The 16566-nt window shown below is 38.8% G+C and overlaps 1 protein-coding gene across 2 annotated transcripts in view; it reads right to left on the bottom strand.

The window, feature by feature from the left end:
- Positions 1–887: 887 nt before the first annotated feature.
- Positions 888–16566, bottom strand: part of ANKRD31 (ankyrin repeat domain 31) — a 175456-nt gene continuing 159777 nt past the window's right edge. For both annotated transcript variants that reach the window (XM_032144985.2, XM_032144984.2), the window contains 3 exons: positions 12380–12482; positions 7483–7554; positions 888–1250 (listed from right to left, as the gene is read on the bottom strand). In XM_032144985.2, coding sequence (XP_032000876.1) covers positions 1105–1250; positions 7483–7554; positions 12380–12482 — 321 coding nt within the window. In that variant the 3' untranslated portion in view covers positions 888–1104. The remainder of the gene's footprint in view (positions 1251–7482; positions 7555–12379; positions 12483–16566) is intronic.

Genomic DNA, 16566 nt, shown 5'->3' on the forward strand with positions numbered 1-16566 from the left:
AACCACCACCATGACTGGGCAGCAGCCATCAACATCAAGGCAAGACCCTCCACCACCAAAAAGATTACAACCTGCTGAAGGCTCAGATGCTCATATTCTTTGGTAATATTCTTAAATTAAGGTGCATACATTGATTGTTTTAAGATATGCCTTTACACACTTAATAGACTACAGTATAGTGTAAACATAACTTTTATAGAAACTGGGAAAAAAAAATCACCTGACTCCCTTTAGTTGACATTCACTTCACTGCAGTAGTCTGGAAGTAAACCTGCAGTATCTCTGAGGTATGCCTGTTATGTTTATTGCAATTTTGACTTCTATACTCAAAAGAAAGAGAAGGGATAAATAAGGCCATGGAGCCAAAAGCTTATTTGGGACCCTGGGGTAATGAAAGACAAGGAAAGAGTAACTTGGCTATCAAAGGATTAAGAGAGACCCTTGAGAAAACTGAAAAATCTCTTAAATATATCTCTTTTTTTAAAAAAAGTCTTCATGGTAATGTAGCAAAAGTCAAAGGTGAAGTATGTTCTATTTTAAATGATCAGACTCCAAATCAACACTTGATTCATTCTTTGTTCCAAGACTTAACACAGCTACAATCCTATCTACACTAAATTTTATGAAATTTAAACCTCCTTCATAATTTTACATTTTGATTTTGAGAAAAACTTCACAGGAAATGTTAAAGGTATTAGGACTTTAAGTTCTTAAGGGATTCGTTTAACCTCGGCCTTTTTAGGACCAATTATCCATGGATTATGCTTACTTGTATCCTCATTTCCTTAGGGATCAATTGTTTTTTATACAGAGGTAGAGGTGTTGATTGAAAAGTTAGTTTTAAATTTATATTAGTAAAAAGAAAGCCAGAGAGCCAATCAATATGGTCTAGTTCAAACGTGCCTTTATTTCAATGGCAAAAAAGCATTAATCTTATATAATTGTTGAACAGTTACATACATCTTAAGAACAGTAAACATACATCTTAAATAGCAACTCATATAGTGTATGTTAAAATAGTCCCACCAGATTATACAAGATGAAATATAAATGTTTGTTGATAATTTGAACAAATACCTAATAAAAGACTAAGAAACCAAGGTTTTAGAGTGTTAGTTCCTCACATTCCACACAAAACTTCCAATGCTGATCCATTATGTGGCATGGGAGAAATTCTTGATCACTGATTAATAGTATTTCATTTATTTGTAGATAACGTGGGATGCTTTGAATTGACTCTCTGGAAGTTCCTGTTTAAAGAAGTATCAACAAATTAAAAACTGCCTTCTGAAATTTAAGATGTAAATTTTGCTATTACAAATCCTAGAATCCAATCAAGTCTATGTGAGAGCACACATAACAGGTTTTCTGATCAGGACCTTTTCCCTCAACCTATTTTCTGTACTCAAGACAAAGCTATGAACCAGCATTGGCTGATCTTGGGAAAGAGGGACCTGTTTGAAGTTTAAAACATCAGCAGAAAAAGGATGGTGGAAGCTTCTGAAGCTAGTTGTACAAGCTCCTCTGTGCTCCAATAAATGGAGAATAAAACAGTTGTATTAAGTGAGATTTTGCATGTGAAATTCTTAGCATACCGCCGGGCATATAGCAAATAATAAATACTAGACGCTATTATTATTTAGTACTAAAAAGAGTATTAGGCTGCAAGATTTCTAGCCCTGCCTCTGCCACAAACTTGATGTGGGATCTCAAGCAAGTCATATGGCTTTTCCAGACTTCCATCTCTGAGATGTGAGAGGTGTGATGATGAAGAGGGTTCCTTTTGGCTCTGCCAGTCTAAGGGGCCAATGGTCCTAAAACTGGTTTCTGCAAGCTCCCTGACAGTCTGAGAGATATTTTTTTCTCTGAGATTGGCTATATGAGCTGTACGTCTTTCAGCAAGTTGAATCTTATTCCACAGATAGCAATAATATGAGTGTCACCTTTGTATGGCCAACCCTTTCTTCATACTCGGCCCACATGCTTCTGGTAGAGTTGTTTTCAACCTCCTGATATGCTTAGATCTACACCAATGAGTGAACAGGTATAGATTCAGGGGTCAGAACATATCCCATTCAGAGGGAAGTGACATGCAATGAGTTTTTTTTTTTTTTTTTTTTTTGAGATGGAGTCTCACTCTGTCGCACAGGCTGGAGTGCAATGACACGACCTTGGCTCAGTGCAACCTCTGCCTCCGAGGTTCAAGTGATTCTGCTGCCTCAGCCTCCCAAGTAGTTGGGATTACAGGTGCATGCCACCACACCCAGCTAATTTTTGTATCTTTAGTAGAGATGGGGTTTCGCCATGTTGGTCAGGCTGGTCTCGAACTCCTGACCTCAGGTAATCCACCCGCCTCGGCCTCCTGAAGTGCAATGAGATTTTTATTGGGTATTTTGGCAAAAAGTCACATACAGAGTCTTCTTTTTTAGATTTGAACCTGGAAGCATGTAGCCCTGGGATGATGAGAAGAAAGGCTATTAGGATGGAGCCAAAATGAGGAAATGGAGCTGAGAAATGGAAAGCAAGAGAAACTGGTGCTCTGTCATGCTCTTTGAACCCTGAATGAAACCTGAAGATCTGTTCCTGGTCTTTCATGTAAATGAGTCAATAAAATTCCTTTTTGAGGGGTTGAGGCCGGTCTGATGTGGGTTTTAAATCATCACTATGATCCAAAGAATTTAAACTTTTTTACACATGGTCCATATGTAAACATAGTAATTCCCTTATTAGGAGCTTTGTTTCATAGACTTCCGGAAACAAGGTATCTCATAAAAGTTAAGGAACATTTTTTTCTTAGGAAAAACCCAAAGAAATAAATCTTTACATATTAATTTAAATTCTTTTCATCAAAGTTAGCCGAGTTTCATCGTTTAAACACTATTATTTAACACTAGTCTTTTCCTCTATAAGGTACTGTCCCCCACTTTAGTTATGATTTGAAAAACTTGCATCTACCATAATTTGTTTATAATTCATAATTTATTCCTCACTTTTCACTATTCAGGCATGTGCCAATACTTCTATAGGACTGATACTCAGAAGCATAATTACTGAGTTGAGGGGTCTGTAAACATTTTACATTTTAAGAGGTTCTGCCAGAGTGCCCTCCCAAGTGCATCCTTTTATACTACCACAAACAGTATTATGAGACTATGTGTGACAATACCTGTTCTTTTCTTCCACATCTTTGCACATACTGAATATTATCAGTCTTTTTAAGTTTTGCCATTCTGATGTTAGAAAAATTTGTCTACTATTTTCATGGGCATCTTCCTGATTAGTATTTAGCATAAGCATCTTTCATATACTTAGCATCCATTAAAGTTCCTAGGAATAGGAAAGTGTCTATTAAAAATTTTGTCTGGGGCTGGGCGTGGTGGATCATGCCTGTAATCCCAGTACTTTGGGAGGCCAAGATGAGTGGATCACCTGAGGTCAGGAGTTCAAGACCAACCTGGGCAACATAGTGAGACCTTGTCTCTATAAAACAAAATTTGTCTGCATTGATTTGGTCAAATATTAATCAGAGCATGGAGCTAATTAGGTCAGGAATTTAATATCTGTATGTATCAAGATTCTGTTCCAAAACTGTATTCCTTAGTTCAGTGGGCACCTTCAGTGGAGCATAAATGTTTCCTTAAATCTAGTGTTCCAAGTAAAACACAGTTAAATCTCATGTTTTGGTAACAGCTCTGAAGTATCTATATGCTTAAATATTTAATTCAGCCATTGCTTTAGAGAACCACTGCTTATAGTTCTTATTCTATGAAGACTAAAATGAAGTTTTGAGGTAACTCATTTTTATAACTTTTCAACACATTAAATATTTTAATAATGTTTAATATTTTAATTATATTTAATATTTAATAATATTTAAAAACATATATCATTATTTAGCAACACATTGAAATGGAAGTAGCTGCAATACTTCTTATTATCACTTTCCACAATGTTATATGAAACTGCCAGCAAAATCAACAAGATCATAATGCCTAATTCAAGCACAGTTTAACTGACATCTGAGAAAAGCTGTTTTTTTTTTTTTTTTTTTTTTTTTGAGGTGGAGTCTCGGTCTTGTCACCCAGCCTGGAGTACAATAGTGCAATCTTGACTCACTGCAACCTCTGCCTCCCAGGTTCAAGCAATGCTCTTGCCTCAGCCTCCTAAGTAGCTGGGATTACAGGTCCCCACCACCACTCCCGGTTAATTTTTTTGTAATTTTAGTGGAGATGGGGTTTCACTATGTTGGCCAGGCTGGTCTCGAACTCCTGACCTCAGGTAGTCTGCCCACCTCGGCTTCCCAAAGTGATAGGATTACAGGTATGAGCCACCGCGCCCGGCCGAAAAACTGTTCTTAATAAAGCATAGCAGAAATGATTAGGGGTAGGGCAGGAATCTTTTGACACCATGGCACCGGCAGTTCCTAGATGTGGTGCCAAAGGTGCAGAGCAGGGAGGCCTCTAGCTAAGAGGGTACGCACAAAGCCCCATCACTTTACACTTGTGCTCTCTTATAGTCTTTACTATAAGATTAACCCTGAAATTCTACTAAAAAGAAGTTCTTGGCCGGGCGCAGTGGCTCACGCCTGTAATCCCAGCACTTTGGGAGGCTGAGGCAGGCAGATCACGAGGTCAGGAGATTGAGACCATTTCTGGCTAACACAGTGAAACCCCATCTCTACTGAAAATACAAAAAATTAGCTGGGCACGGTGGCGGGCGCCTGTAGTCCCAGCTACTTGGGAGGCCAAGGCAGGAGAATGGCATGAACCCGGGAGGCGGGAAGCGGAGATTGCAGTGAGCTGAGATAGCGCCACTGCACTCTGGCCTGGGCAAAAGAGCGAGACTCTGTCTCAAAAAAAAAAAGAAATTCTTAAATGGTCTAATGTATACAAAATAACGTAGCAGAGGGCCTGGCACATGGCAGAAGATCAACAAATATTTAATTTTCTTCTCTTTCCTTTCCTATTGGTAGATATATTATCTACCTTATGAGTTAGGTTAAAAGAGTGTTAATCATGATACCAGAGTGAAAAAAATTATGATTAAAAAAATGAAAAAGAATCGAGAGTGGTAAATAAGAGCTGAAATAAACACCCTATGCACTGTTATCAGGTACCCATCTTTGGGTGTTCAAGGTTTAAAAAGTGCTTAACCACATAAAACAGAAGCACCTGTGGATGTTTGTGTTCTATTATGCATACTTTTACAGAGAAATGACAAAGCATAATAATAGAACTGAAATGAAGAAAACTCTGTCATTGAAGTCATTTATTTACAACTGATTATCAGTAGGACTATTTTATCAAATGGACCATTTTATTAGGAACAAAAAAATAGCCTATTTTTTTCTGGAAAAGCATGTACTATTTTCAAATGAACAAATGATGTTAGGTCCCCATGAAAGAAAATATAATTAGTAAATTATTATAATGATGGCTTGGGAAATAAAAAACTTCAGGGATACTTTTATTCTTTTGCTTAGATGAATACAGTTAGCTTAATGTGTTTTGAGTATCTTGGTACTATGGTGACAGGAAACATAAATATATAAAATTGGTTTTCCTGATAAATAATGAAATGTGCTCTATCTTAACAGAATTAAAAAAGAAATAACTTTGTGAAAAATATGTCAATACGTCCATACCTAGTGATAACAAATAATGTAGAAATTTGGAAATGCTTATTTTTTTCCCTTCCAGTTTATACTGAAATATCAGTGAGGATTCACTCAATAACAGAAGAGGAACTATAGCCAAATAGGCAAAAAGGAGAGAGGCTTGGGAGGAAGTTTTGAAATTTCAAGGGAAAATGCCCCATAGACTCACTCCATTTTAAAACTTAAAAGGACTTATAGAGATCATGGATGGTTCAGAGGTTTCATCAAAATTTCATTTTTAAAGGTTTGTGTTTTTATGTTTAAAGTCTTTAATTAGAAAGAACACATACCTTCAAATGTGTTAGTATACCACATTTTAACACTCTGGAGTCCATCAATGCATTGACTTGAGTTACCAATTTAATTAGTTTTTGTATACAATTCAGAATAAAGCTTTTCCATCATCTCTGATTCACTGAAGAAAGTTGTAAGATGGCAAGATTAAAAATTTTTATCATTTGTCTTCATGATTCAGGATTTTCTTGATACCACGTATCCGAAATGATATGAAAACAGATTGGATATTGAGGCTTCTGCTATTTGTTCTATTGAATGTGAACAGATATCCTCTAATTCAATAAGTTTAGGAAATACTGATTAACAAATTTAAATAGAATTCTTTATGATTTCTCATAAAGAGGGAGAGGGAGAAGAAGAATAGGAGGGAGAATTCGCTTTTAAATTTCTGGCTGAGAAAATGTGAAAGGCCATTACTCTTTTTTTTTTTTTTTTTTTGAGACAGAGTTTTGCTCTTTGCTCTTGTTGTCCAGGCTGGAGTGCAGTGCAGTGGCATGATCTCGGCTTACTGCAACCTCCGCCTCTCGGATTCAGGCAATTCTCCTGCCTCAACCTGCCGGGTAGCTGGGATTACAGCATCTGCCACCATGCCTGGCTAATTTTTTGTATTTTTAGTAGAGATGGGGTTTCATCATGTTGGCCAGGCTGGTCTTGAGCTCCTGACCACAAGTGATCCACCCGCCTTGGCCTCCCAAAGTGCTGGGATTACAAGCATGAGCCACCGCGCCCGGCCAAGGCCATCCCTCTTATATTCCACAATTAGGAACAGTAAATTCAGGTCTGGGCATGGTGGTGCATGCCTGTAATCCCAGCACTTTGTGAGGCTGAGGTGGGCAGATCACTTGAACTCAGGAGTTTGAGACCAGCCTGGGCAACATGGTGAAACCCCCTCTCTACAAAAAAAAATTAGCTGGGCATGGTGGCACATGCCTGCACTCCCAGCTACTTAGGAGGCTGAGGCAGGAGGATCACTTGAGCCTGGGAGGTCGAGGCTGCAATGAGCCGAGATCGTGCCACCACACTCCAGCCTGTGTGACAGAGTGAGATTCTGTCTAAAAAAAAAAAGAAAAGAAACAGTAAGTTCAGATAAAGGAGATAGTATTAACTAACCAAAATCCCATTTACTATTTGTTAAATTCTTCACCACAAATTCCATTATAGCCTACAAGATCTAGGTATGTCCACCCTTAAGACAATCAATTAAAGTAAATCCAGTTTTAAAACAGCAATTTTTAAATCATGTTCATGCTTTCATTTACTTATTCATTCCTTTATTCAATGAGCATTTATTGGAAAGGTATGGTGTGCCAAGCATTGAAGAATATAAGAAGTAAGAGTTCATAAAAGTTCTCTGAAATCAAAGATCTTCTCAGTCTATCAGGAAATAAAGATGATGTAACCAGCAATTATTTATAATATGGAGTGATATGCATAATATTTCACCATCTATTTGATTTATTTGCACAATATGTAGAATCTAAACACTTATAAAAGTAAATGGAATTGAATATTTTCTTTTTTTTTTTTACCTTGTCCAAATTTTGTTTTCTCAAACATTGATTTGTTTGGTTCCTGTACTGGGTCATCTAAACAAGCAACTTCTGAAAGTGAAACAAAACGTCAGTAATAATTTTGCTGAATTAGGGGACTGCTCTGGTCAAATCAGGATGATGGTCACCCTACCAATGGGAAATATAAATAGCTCTTTCTTGATATTTTAGGCGAGATGATTTAAAAAATAAAATAATAAACTAAAAATAGCTCTTCCTAGTTCCCCTTATTCCCCAAAAACAGTATTCTAAAAATTATGGTCATCAAAAAGCATAAGAGAACAGATTATGTTTGTAACCTGAGGTAGGCTGATGAAAGCCACACAAAATTATCATTATTTTTTAGACTTTCTGGTCTCTACAGTGTCAGAGCCATGATTTCCATGATGATATTTTGATATGCAGAAGAGGGAGAAAGATTCTCTCCTGAGTGTTTTTCTTGTAATAGGGTTAGAGAGTTTTACATTGTTCTAACTTGCCAGGTCTCTGGGTTTCTGTCAGGTACCACAAAACCAGCTACAGAAGAATTCTAATTAAGGAGATTCAAACAAAATTCCAACAGCAGCCTACAGAATGCCAGCAGGGCCCTGCCTGTAGATTCTTAGGTCCAGACCAAGGTAGCAAGAAGCTGGTTGGCACACTGCTACCTCCATGGTTCTTAAATTAACATTAAAATTTCCTTTCCTTTTTTTTTTTTTTTTTTAAGACAGAGTTTCACTCTTGTCACCCAGGCTGGGGTCCAATGGCACAATAACATAAAAAATTTCTGAAATATCTAATGGAAAGAAAAATCAGGATTTGTGAAAATAAATAAATAACAGGAAACTGTTTATATTACAGGCAACAGAAGTAGCAGTTCAGAACCCATTTCTGATTTCATGCTCACTTAAAAGGGAGATTGTGTGCCCTCTGAGGAAGGAGATGCCTATCTAGGGTTGGAAATGCCTGCCTAGAACTAGAAAATCTGAGGAACAGATGACCTTCATGATAGAAGGAAATACTTACTGCTCTGCTTCAACTCTTAGGTTAAAAACCAGAAGAAGAACGCATTTGTTTGGTTTTGCTTCAAGTGTGTGTTTGGGGCGGGTGGCGGGGAGGAGGCAGAGAGAGAGACAGAGAGAGAGGGAGAGAGAGAGAAAGGGATGGAGCAATGGGGGCGGAGAGAGAGAGAGGATAGAGTACTTTAGCAATTCCAATTCCACCCTCAGGAATCAAAGTAAAGGGGTGAATATCAAGGACTGTCAAATTATTATCTGCACAAGAAATTAAATACTATTAGTCATCCAAAGTCTATAGTCAGGCTGGCTGTGTAAGAGTCACTTTAAAAAATTCAGATTACTGGGCCTTACCCCATGATTTGATTAGGTAGATTAGATAGGTAGTCAGCTTAGGAACCAAAGGCCATGAACTACTACAAGAACTCCTTTCAATTTCTTAAGCCCTTTAACTTCCCCACAGTTATTAATGTTACCTGTTTTAATGTTACCAGTTATTAATGTTACCAGTTATTAATGTTGTCTGTTTCCCAAAAATGATGAAAAACACTTTTGAGGCTGTCTTCAGAAAACTGTGGAGAATGCACCCTATTAATGGAGCCAGTTTTTATGACAGAGGAGGATCCTGAGAAATTAGGGTGCAAAAGTTAGGAAAGGAATGTAGTTTGAATTATTGGGGCTTGTTACAGGAAAGGAACAGTCCCAGGGAGGCCCTGGGTGGGGACTTGGTGATAGAAACCCTGTTTAATTCTTGGCCCTGGTTATCACAGTATCATCGTTTTTTGTTTTGTACCTCCTCTCTTCTGTATTGTCCCCAAATGGTCAAAGACAGGGATACTAGGAAAAAAAAGAGGGGATGCTGTAGCAAAGGAGAGTAATATAACTGTAGTTACGGCTATTTTTCAGAAATGTGTGCTGCCTTTTTCCAGATCATTTCAAAATCTGCTGCTCACTGGTGAAGACTACATTCTCTTTAGTTTTCTCAGGCTAAAGGCTATTCCATCTGATAAAGGGTATTAGTTTACTCTAATAAGCAAAGATTTATCTTAATGCCTATTTTTAGAAAATAAATAAGACCAAATCATATCTTCAGAAAGAAAAACAACACTCATTTTTTTCCTTTTATATGACACTTAGAAATCTATCCAAAGTAAGTACAGCATAGATTCAGAGAAAGGAATTGTGAGGGATGGGGTCATTTCTTAAATTCTCCTAGAATTAACTAAGGTTAAAAATTGAGTGCTATAAAACAAACAGAAAATAACAAGTGTTGCAGAGATGCAGAAAAACTGGAACCCTTGTACATTGCTGCTGGGAATGTAAAATGATTCAGCTGCTATGGAAAACAGTTTCGCTGTGCTTCCTATATAGAATTACTATGTAATAAATATTGAGTATCCCTAGTCCAACATGCTTGGGACCAGAAGTATTTTGGATTTTAGATTTTTTCAAATTTTGGAATATTTGCATATACATGAGATATCTTGGGGATTGGCCCAAGTCTAAACATGAAATTCATATATGTTTCATATATACCTATACACAAATCCTGAAGGTAATTTGATCCAATATTTTTAATAATTTTGTACAAGAAACAAAGTTGTTTTTTTTTTTTTTTTTTTTTTTTTTTTTTTTTTACTTTTTGACTTTTATTTTAAGCTCAGGGGTATATGTATAGGTTTGTTATATAGGTAAACTCATGTCACAGGGGTTGTTGTACAGATTATTTTGTCACCCAGGTATTAAGCCTAGTATCCATTAGTTATTTTTTCTTATCCTCACCCTCCTCCCACCCTGTACTTTCTGGTAGGCTCCAGTGTCTGTTGTTCCCCTCTCTGTGTCCATGTGTTCTTACAATTTAGCTCCTATTTACAAGTGAGAACATGTGGTATTTGGTTTTCTCTTCCTGTGTTAGTTTGCTAAGGATAATGGCCTTCAGCTCCATCCATGTTCCTGCAGAGGACATGACCTTGTTCTTTTTTATTTGTCATGATATTGAACCAACATTGATGGGGGTAATTTTAGGACGTTTCATAGACATTTCCAAAATATGTCCAACCTGACAATGACACAATCCTGGCAAGATTTTAAGGATAGGTCATGGACAGGAACTGAAGTCTCACTGCCCCTTTGTTATTATTAATTTTTTTTGCACACAAAACAATAAACATTTTCTAAAAATACATACAAACAAAAAGATGCATATCAAACATATTATGAAGGTTGCACATGGGAAGATGGGGAATATAAATGGGGGGTGGGAATTAAAGAAAATAAATGAGAGAGGGACTTTGTATGGATCAATGATAATAACTCAATCCTCTATTTGACAAAGAAGAAGGAGAAGGAAGAGGAAGAAAAAGAAAGTGGGATAAAGGATCAGAAAGGGAGGAAAATAGAAAAAATTAGAGTATGACTCCAGGGTAGACCTGTTTTGTTGTCACTGGGTTGGTTGGTTGGTTTGTCTGTTGTATTTTTCATATGTTTCGCCATGTTGGCCAGGCTGGTGTTGAACTCCTAGCCTCAAGTGATCAACCCGCCTCGGCCTCCCAGAGTGCTGGGACCACAAGCGTTAGCCACCACGTCCAGGCCCCACATTGTGTCTGGCCTCCGTGGTAGACCTCCCAGATGGGGCGACCGGGCAGAGGTGCTCCCCATATCCCAGATGGGGCGGCCGGGCAGAGACGCTCCTCACTTCCTAGACGGGGTGGCGGTCGGGCAGAGGCGCTCCTCACTTCCCAGACGATGGGTGGCGGGGCAGAGGTGCCCCCCACTTCCCAGTTCCCAGACGGGGGAAACAAAGTTTTGACTGTGACTTGTCACATGAGGTCAGGTGTGGAATTTTCCACTTGTACTAGTATGTCAGCACTGAAAAAACTTCAGATTCTGAGATTTCAGATTTTGGATTTTTGAATTAAGGATGTTCAACCTGTATAATAATTCTACTCCTAGGCACACACCTAAAAGAATTGAAACCAGGTGCTCAAACAAATATACATATGTCTATTCATAGCAGCACTATCTCTAATAGCCAAAAAGGGGAAAACAGGCCAGGCCAGGCACGGTGGCTCACACCTGTAATCCCAGCACTTTGGGAGGCTGAAGCAGGCAGATCACCTGAGGTCAGGAGTTTGAGACCAGCCTGGCTAACATGGTGAAACCCCATTTCTACTAAAAATACAAAAAATTAGCCGGGTGTGGTAGTGCGTGCCTGTAATCCCAGCTACTCAGGAGGCTGAGGCAGAAGAATCACTTGAACCCAGGAGGCAGAGGTTGCAGTGAGCTGAGATCGTGCCATTGCACTCCAGCTTGGGCAACAAGGGCAGAACTCTTGTCTCAAAAAAAAAAAAAAAGTCCGGGGGGAAGCACCCTAATGCCCATCAAAGGATGAGTGGACAAATTATGGTATATCCATATAATGGAATATTATTCAGCCACAAAAAGGAATGAAGTATGGATACATGCTATGATGTAAATGATCCTCAAAAACATTATACTAAGTGAAAGAAGTCAGACAAAAAAGGTCACATATATTGATTTCATTTATATGATATACTCACAATAAGTAAATCCATACAGACAGATAGCAGACTGGTGGTTTCCAGAAATCGGGAGGAGTAGAGAATGGGAAACAACTGCTGAGTGGGTACAGGGTTTCTTTTTGGGGTGATGAAAGTGTTTTAGAATTATATAGAGGTGGGTGGTTGCATGACATTGTGAATTTACTAAATGCCACTGAATTGTTCACCTTGAAATAGTTAATTATAATGATTGTTAATTTCACATCAATTAGAAAAAAGACAAAATAAAATGAGTGCTTTTCCAGTAGGTTTTGGTGTTTTTATCCCACAATGAAGAAATGAGTATTCTTCTGTACATACCTGGAAGACAAGGTTGATATTGCTGAGGTACTGAGTTTGGTTCTGGAAGTATGGGTGCATCCTCAGAAACATACTTCAAAAGCTCCTTCCCAAGATATGTTACCTGCACATAATTAAGCACAAAATTTACAAATCATACATTCTGTAAGAAGGAAATACACCTATGTCCTGAACATTGTAATTTTTATAAGGTTTTGATTGTTGTATGTTGTGGATTAGCAAGCTTCAGTCCATGGCCAAATCCCACCTGCAACCTTCTTTTCTGTAAATAATGTTTTATTGGAAAACAGTGATGCTCATTCATTTACTTAACATCTATGGCTGCTTTCATGCTATAACATAATTGACACAGACCATATGTCCATGAAGCCCAAAATATTTACTATGTGACCTTTTACAGAAAAACATGTGTTGACCCTTGTTGTGTGATATTAATTCACTCACCTATTCACTTATTCAACAACTATTAATCCAGCACCTGCTACTTTATAAATTTAAAATTTTAATGTTACATTAATAAAATTAAGCCATAAAAGTAATGGTACTTTTCAAGAAATCACATATTTAACTGATTAAATTAATAACATTTCAGGTCTAGACATCCATTTTTTTTGGTGGTTTGTGAACTTAGCTATATCATTATCAGTGCAAATGGTCAGAGCTTAGAAATATCTACACACAAATAGGCAGGGCTGAGGCAGAACTGGTAAATTCTGCCAGAAATGTTCTGGGCCCAAGGGTCTTTGGGTTCTTTACTCTTAGCTTTAGGAGAATCTATTAACATACCTCCAGAGGTTAGTTCACTGTGGGCAAAGCATCAAGATTCAACTTGAACATCCCTTCCTCCAGGATGCCTCCCTATAACCTCTAGTTTCAAGTAATGATCCTCCTCTAGGTTCCCAAAGCTTCTTTACTCATATTGCTGTCATGGTACTTACCTCGTATAAATGAAATTACGTTTTAATACATCTGTTTCTATTAAACCGTAAGCTCCTTGTGGACAGGGTCTATATCATATTCATTCGAATACCCTCAGCAGTTCACAGAGTGCCTGACGATACTGGATAAAAGAATGAAGTCCCGGCTCCTTTTCTTTTCTTTTAATTTTTTTTTTTTTGAGAGAGTCTCACTCTGTCATCCAGGCTGCAGCACACTGGCATGATCTTGGCTCACTGCAACTTCCACCTCCTGAGTTCAAGCAATTCTCATGCCTCAGCCTCCCATGCCTCAGCCTCCTGTGCCTTAGCCTCCCTAGTAGCTGGAATTACGGGTGTGCGCCACCATGCCCAGCTAATTTTTGTATTTTTAGTAGATACAGGGTTTTGCCATGTTGGCCAGGGTGGTCTCAAACTCCTGACCTCAAATGATCCACCTGCCTCGGCCTCCCAAAGTGCTGGGATTACAGGTGCGAGCCACTGCGCCCAGCTGTGAAGTCCCAACTCTTAGGCAAGATTCTCAAATTCCCTAAGCCTCAATTTGTGTTTGTAAAAAAAGTGCCTCCAGCTTATTAAATTGTTATGAGGATTAAAAGAGATAATGCATGAAAAGCATCTGGCATACTGTCTAGCACATTCCAAGTACTCAATAAATGTTACATTGAACAGAGTGAGAAAGGTCTAGGGGATCTTAAAGGTACAGATACCCTTTGGACTCAATCCTATGACCAAACAAAGCCTGGCAATGAAAATGGAACAGACCTGGCCTACTCAATGTGTCAATCCCTTCTCACTTGCCGTAGAAAGTAGAGGAAAGGCCCCTGAATGCCATTTGTCAGTTCTCCAAACAACCAGTTATTGGAAACAATAGATTTTGTATGTGTTATGCCCTGACAATGTCCAACACATCTCATAAATCCATCAAAGTGCAGGCACAGTATGTTCTCACCTGTATCTCAGACTTTAAAAATATTTTTATTAGTTGGTGCTGGGCAATATAAAGTGACTTACATATTCCACTGCAGGTACTTCAGACAAAGAACACAGTTTTAAGAATATCCACCAAGTTAAAAATCTATTTTCCATTAGGTAGGAGTGATTTATTGAACAGGTTAATGAATAGACCTCAGAATGAACCGACACTAGATCACTTCTAGAAAATGTGCATTTCATATTAGTGTCATGAAAAACCTCCAGTTGGCTAAAGCATAAGGGCAGTCATTACATTTGTGTATGACTCAAACTCTGAATCCTGAACTAAATCTCTCTGGATTCAAATCTAGCTCATATGCCTACTCTGACAGAGGCATGGTAGGAAGAGCTGGAGGCTAAGTTCTTAGGCTCTTGGACAACATAGCCTCCAGTGATCTCAGCAACTTCACTGTCCAAAACCCATTTTGATGAAGGGCAGCTGATAGGATGCCAGATGAGAACATGTAAGAGAGATGGAGCTTAGTGTAAGGCATCGATATCTGTAGGTTGTTGCGTTCTTGCTTTGCTAAAAGGTAGAACTGGAGGGGTGTTTTGTCCTAAGGCCACTGATGCTTTCCCTGAAGCTCCTACAACACTCCATTATTCCTTAGAAATTAGTCTATGCTGATTCTCCAATATCATACTAGGGAAAAAGTAGGCAGTGTAGAATGTTTGTGTGTGTGTGTGTGTGTGTGTGCGTGCATGTGCATAGACACACATGCATGTTTGAGGAAAATAGATGACTCAGCCAGCCAGTATTCTGGAAACGTAGTTAATGAGCCAAGTGAAATTATTAATCAACTTTATTTTGGTAACGTCTTTGGAAGAAATAAAGTGCAGTATTGTCATTATTAATTGCCATAATAAATATTTCTCTACATCTTATGTACTAATATGCATCAAAAAAGAATGAAACATAACCTGCCTTTGCATATACTTCCCTTTTGGGACTCCATTTTATTTGAAAGTATCAGCCCATTTTTCATATGCCTTCAGAAAAACCATTTGTTGGTATTGACTAATAGAAATCTGTTCGTGGATGACCGGGCATGGTGACTCATACCTGTAACCCCAGCACTTTGGGAGGCCGATGTGGGGGGATCCCCTGAGGTCAGGAGTTTGAGACCAGCCTGGTCAACATGGTGAAACCCCGTCTCTACTAAAAATACAAAAATTAGCCGGGCATGGTGGTGCACGCCTGTAGTCCCAGCTACTTGTGAGGCTGAGGCAGGAGAATCACTTGAACCTAGGAGGCAGACGCTGCAGCAAGCCGAGATCAGGCCACTGCACTCCAGCCTGGGCAAGAGAGCGAGACTCTGGCTCAAAAAGAAAAAAAAAATAAATAAAGAAAAGAAATCTGTTCATGGATGATCAAATAACTACTTTTTTTTTTGAGACGGAGTCTCACTCTGTCACCCAGGCTGGAGTGCAGTGGTGCAATCTCGGCTCACTGCAAGCTCCGCCTCCCGGGTTCACGCCATTCTCCTGCTTCAGCCTCTCTGAGTAGCTGGGACTACAGGCGCCCGCCACCACGCCTGGCTAATTTTTTTTTTTTTTGTATTTTTAGTAGAGACGGGGTTTCACCGTGGTCTCGATCTCCTGACCTTGTGATCCGCCCGCCTCGTCCTCCCAAAGTGCTGGGATTACAAGCGTGAGCCACCGTGCCCGGCCCAAATAACTACTTTTATTCCATTGCAAGTTTTAAGAAGTCAATCTTGCAAAAATTTTTGCAACCTACTCATCTGACAAAGGGCTAATATCCAGAATCTACAATGAACTCAAACAAATTTACAAGAAAAGAACAAACAACCCCATCAAAAAGTGGGCAAAGGACATGAACAGACACTTCTCAAAAGAAGACATTTATGCAGCCAAAAAACACATGAAGAAATGCTCATCATCACTGGCCATCAGAGAAATGAAAATCAAAACCACAGTGAGATACCATCTCACACCAGTTAGAATGGCCATCATTAAAAAATCAGGAAACAACAGGTGCTGGAGAGGATGTGGAGAAATAGGAACACTTTTACACTGTTGGTGGGACTGTAAACTAGTTCAACCATTGTGGAAGTCAGTGTGGCGATTCCTCAGGGATCTAGAACTAGAAATACCATTTGACCCAGCCATCCCATTACTGGGTATATACCCAAAGGACTATAAATCATGCTGCTATAAAGACACATGCACACGTATGTTTATTGCGGCACTATTCACAATAGCAAAGACTTGGAACCAACCTAAATGTCCAACAACGATAGACTGAATTAAGAAAATGTG

This window comes from Hylobates moloch, unplaced genomic scaffold, assembly GCF_009828535.3.
Source record: "Hylobates moloch isolate HMO894 unplaced genomic scaffold, HMol_V3 SCAFFOLD_23, whole genome shotgun sequence".
Taxonomy (NCBI): Eukaryota; Metazoa; Chordata; class Mammalia; order Primates; family Hylobatidae; genus Hylobates; species Hylobates moloch.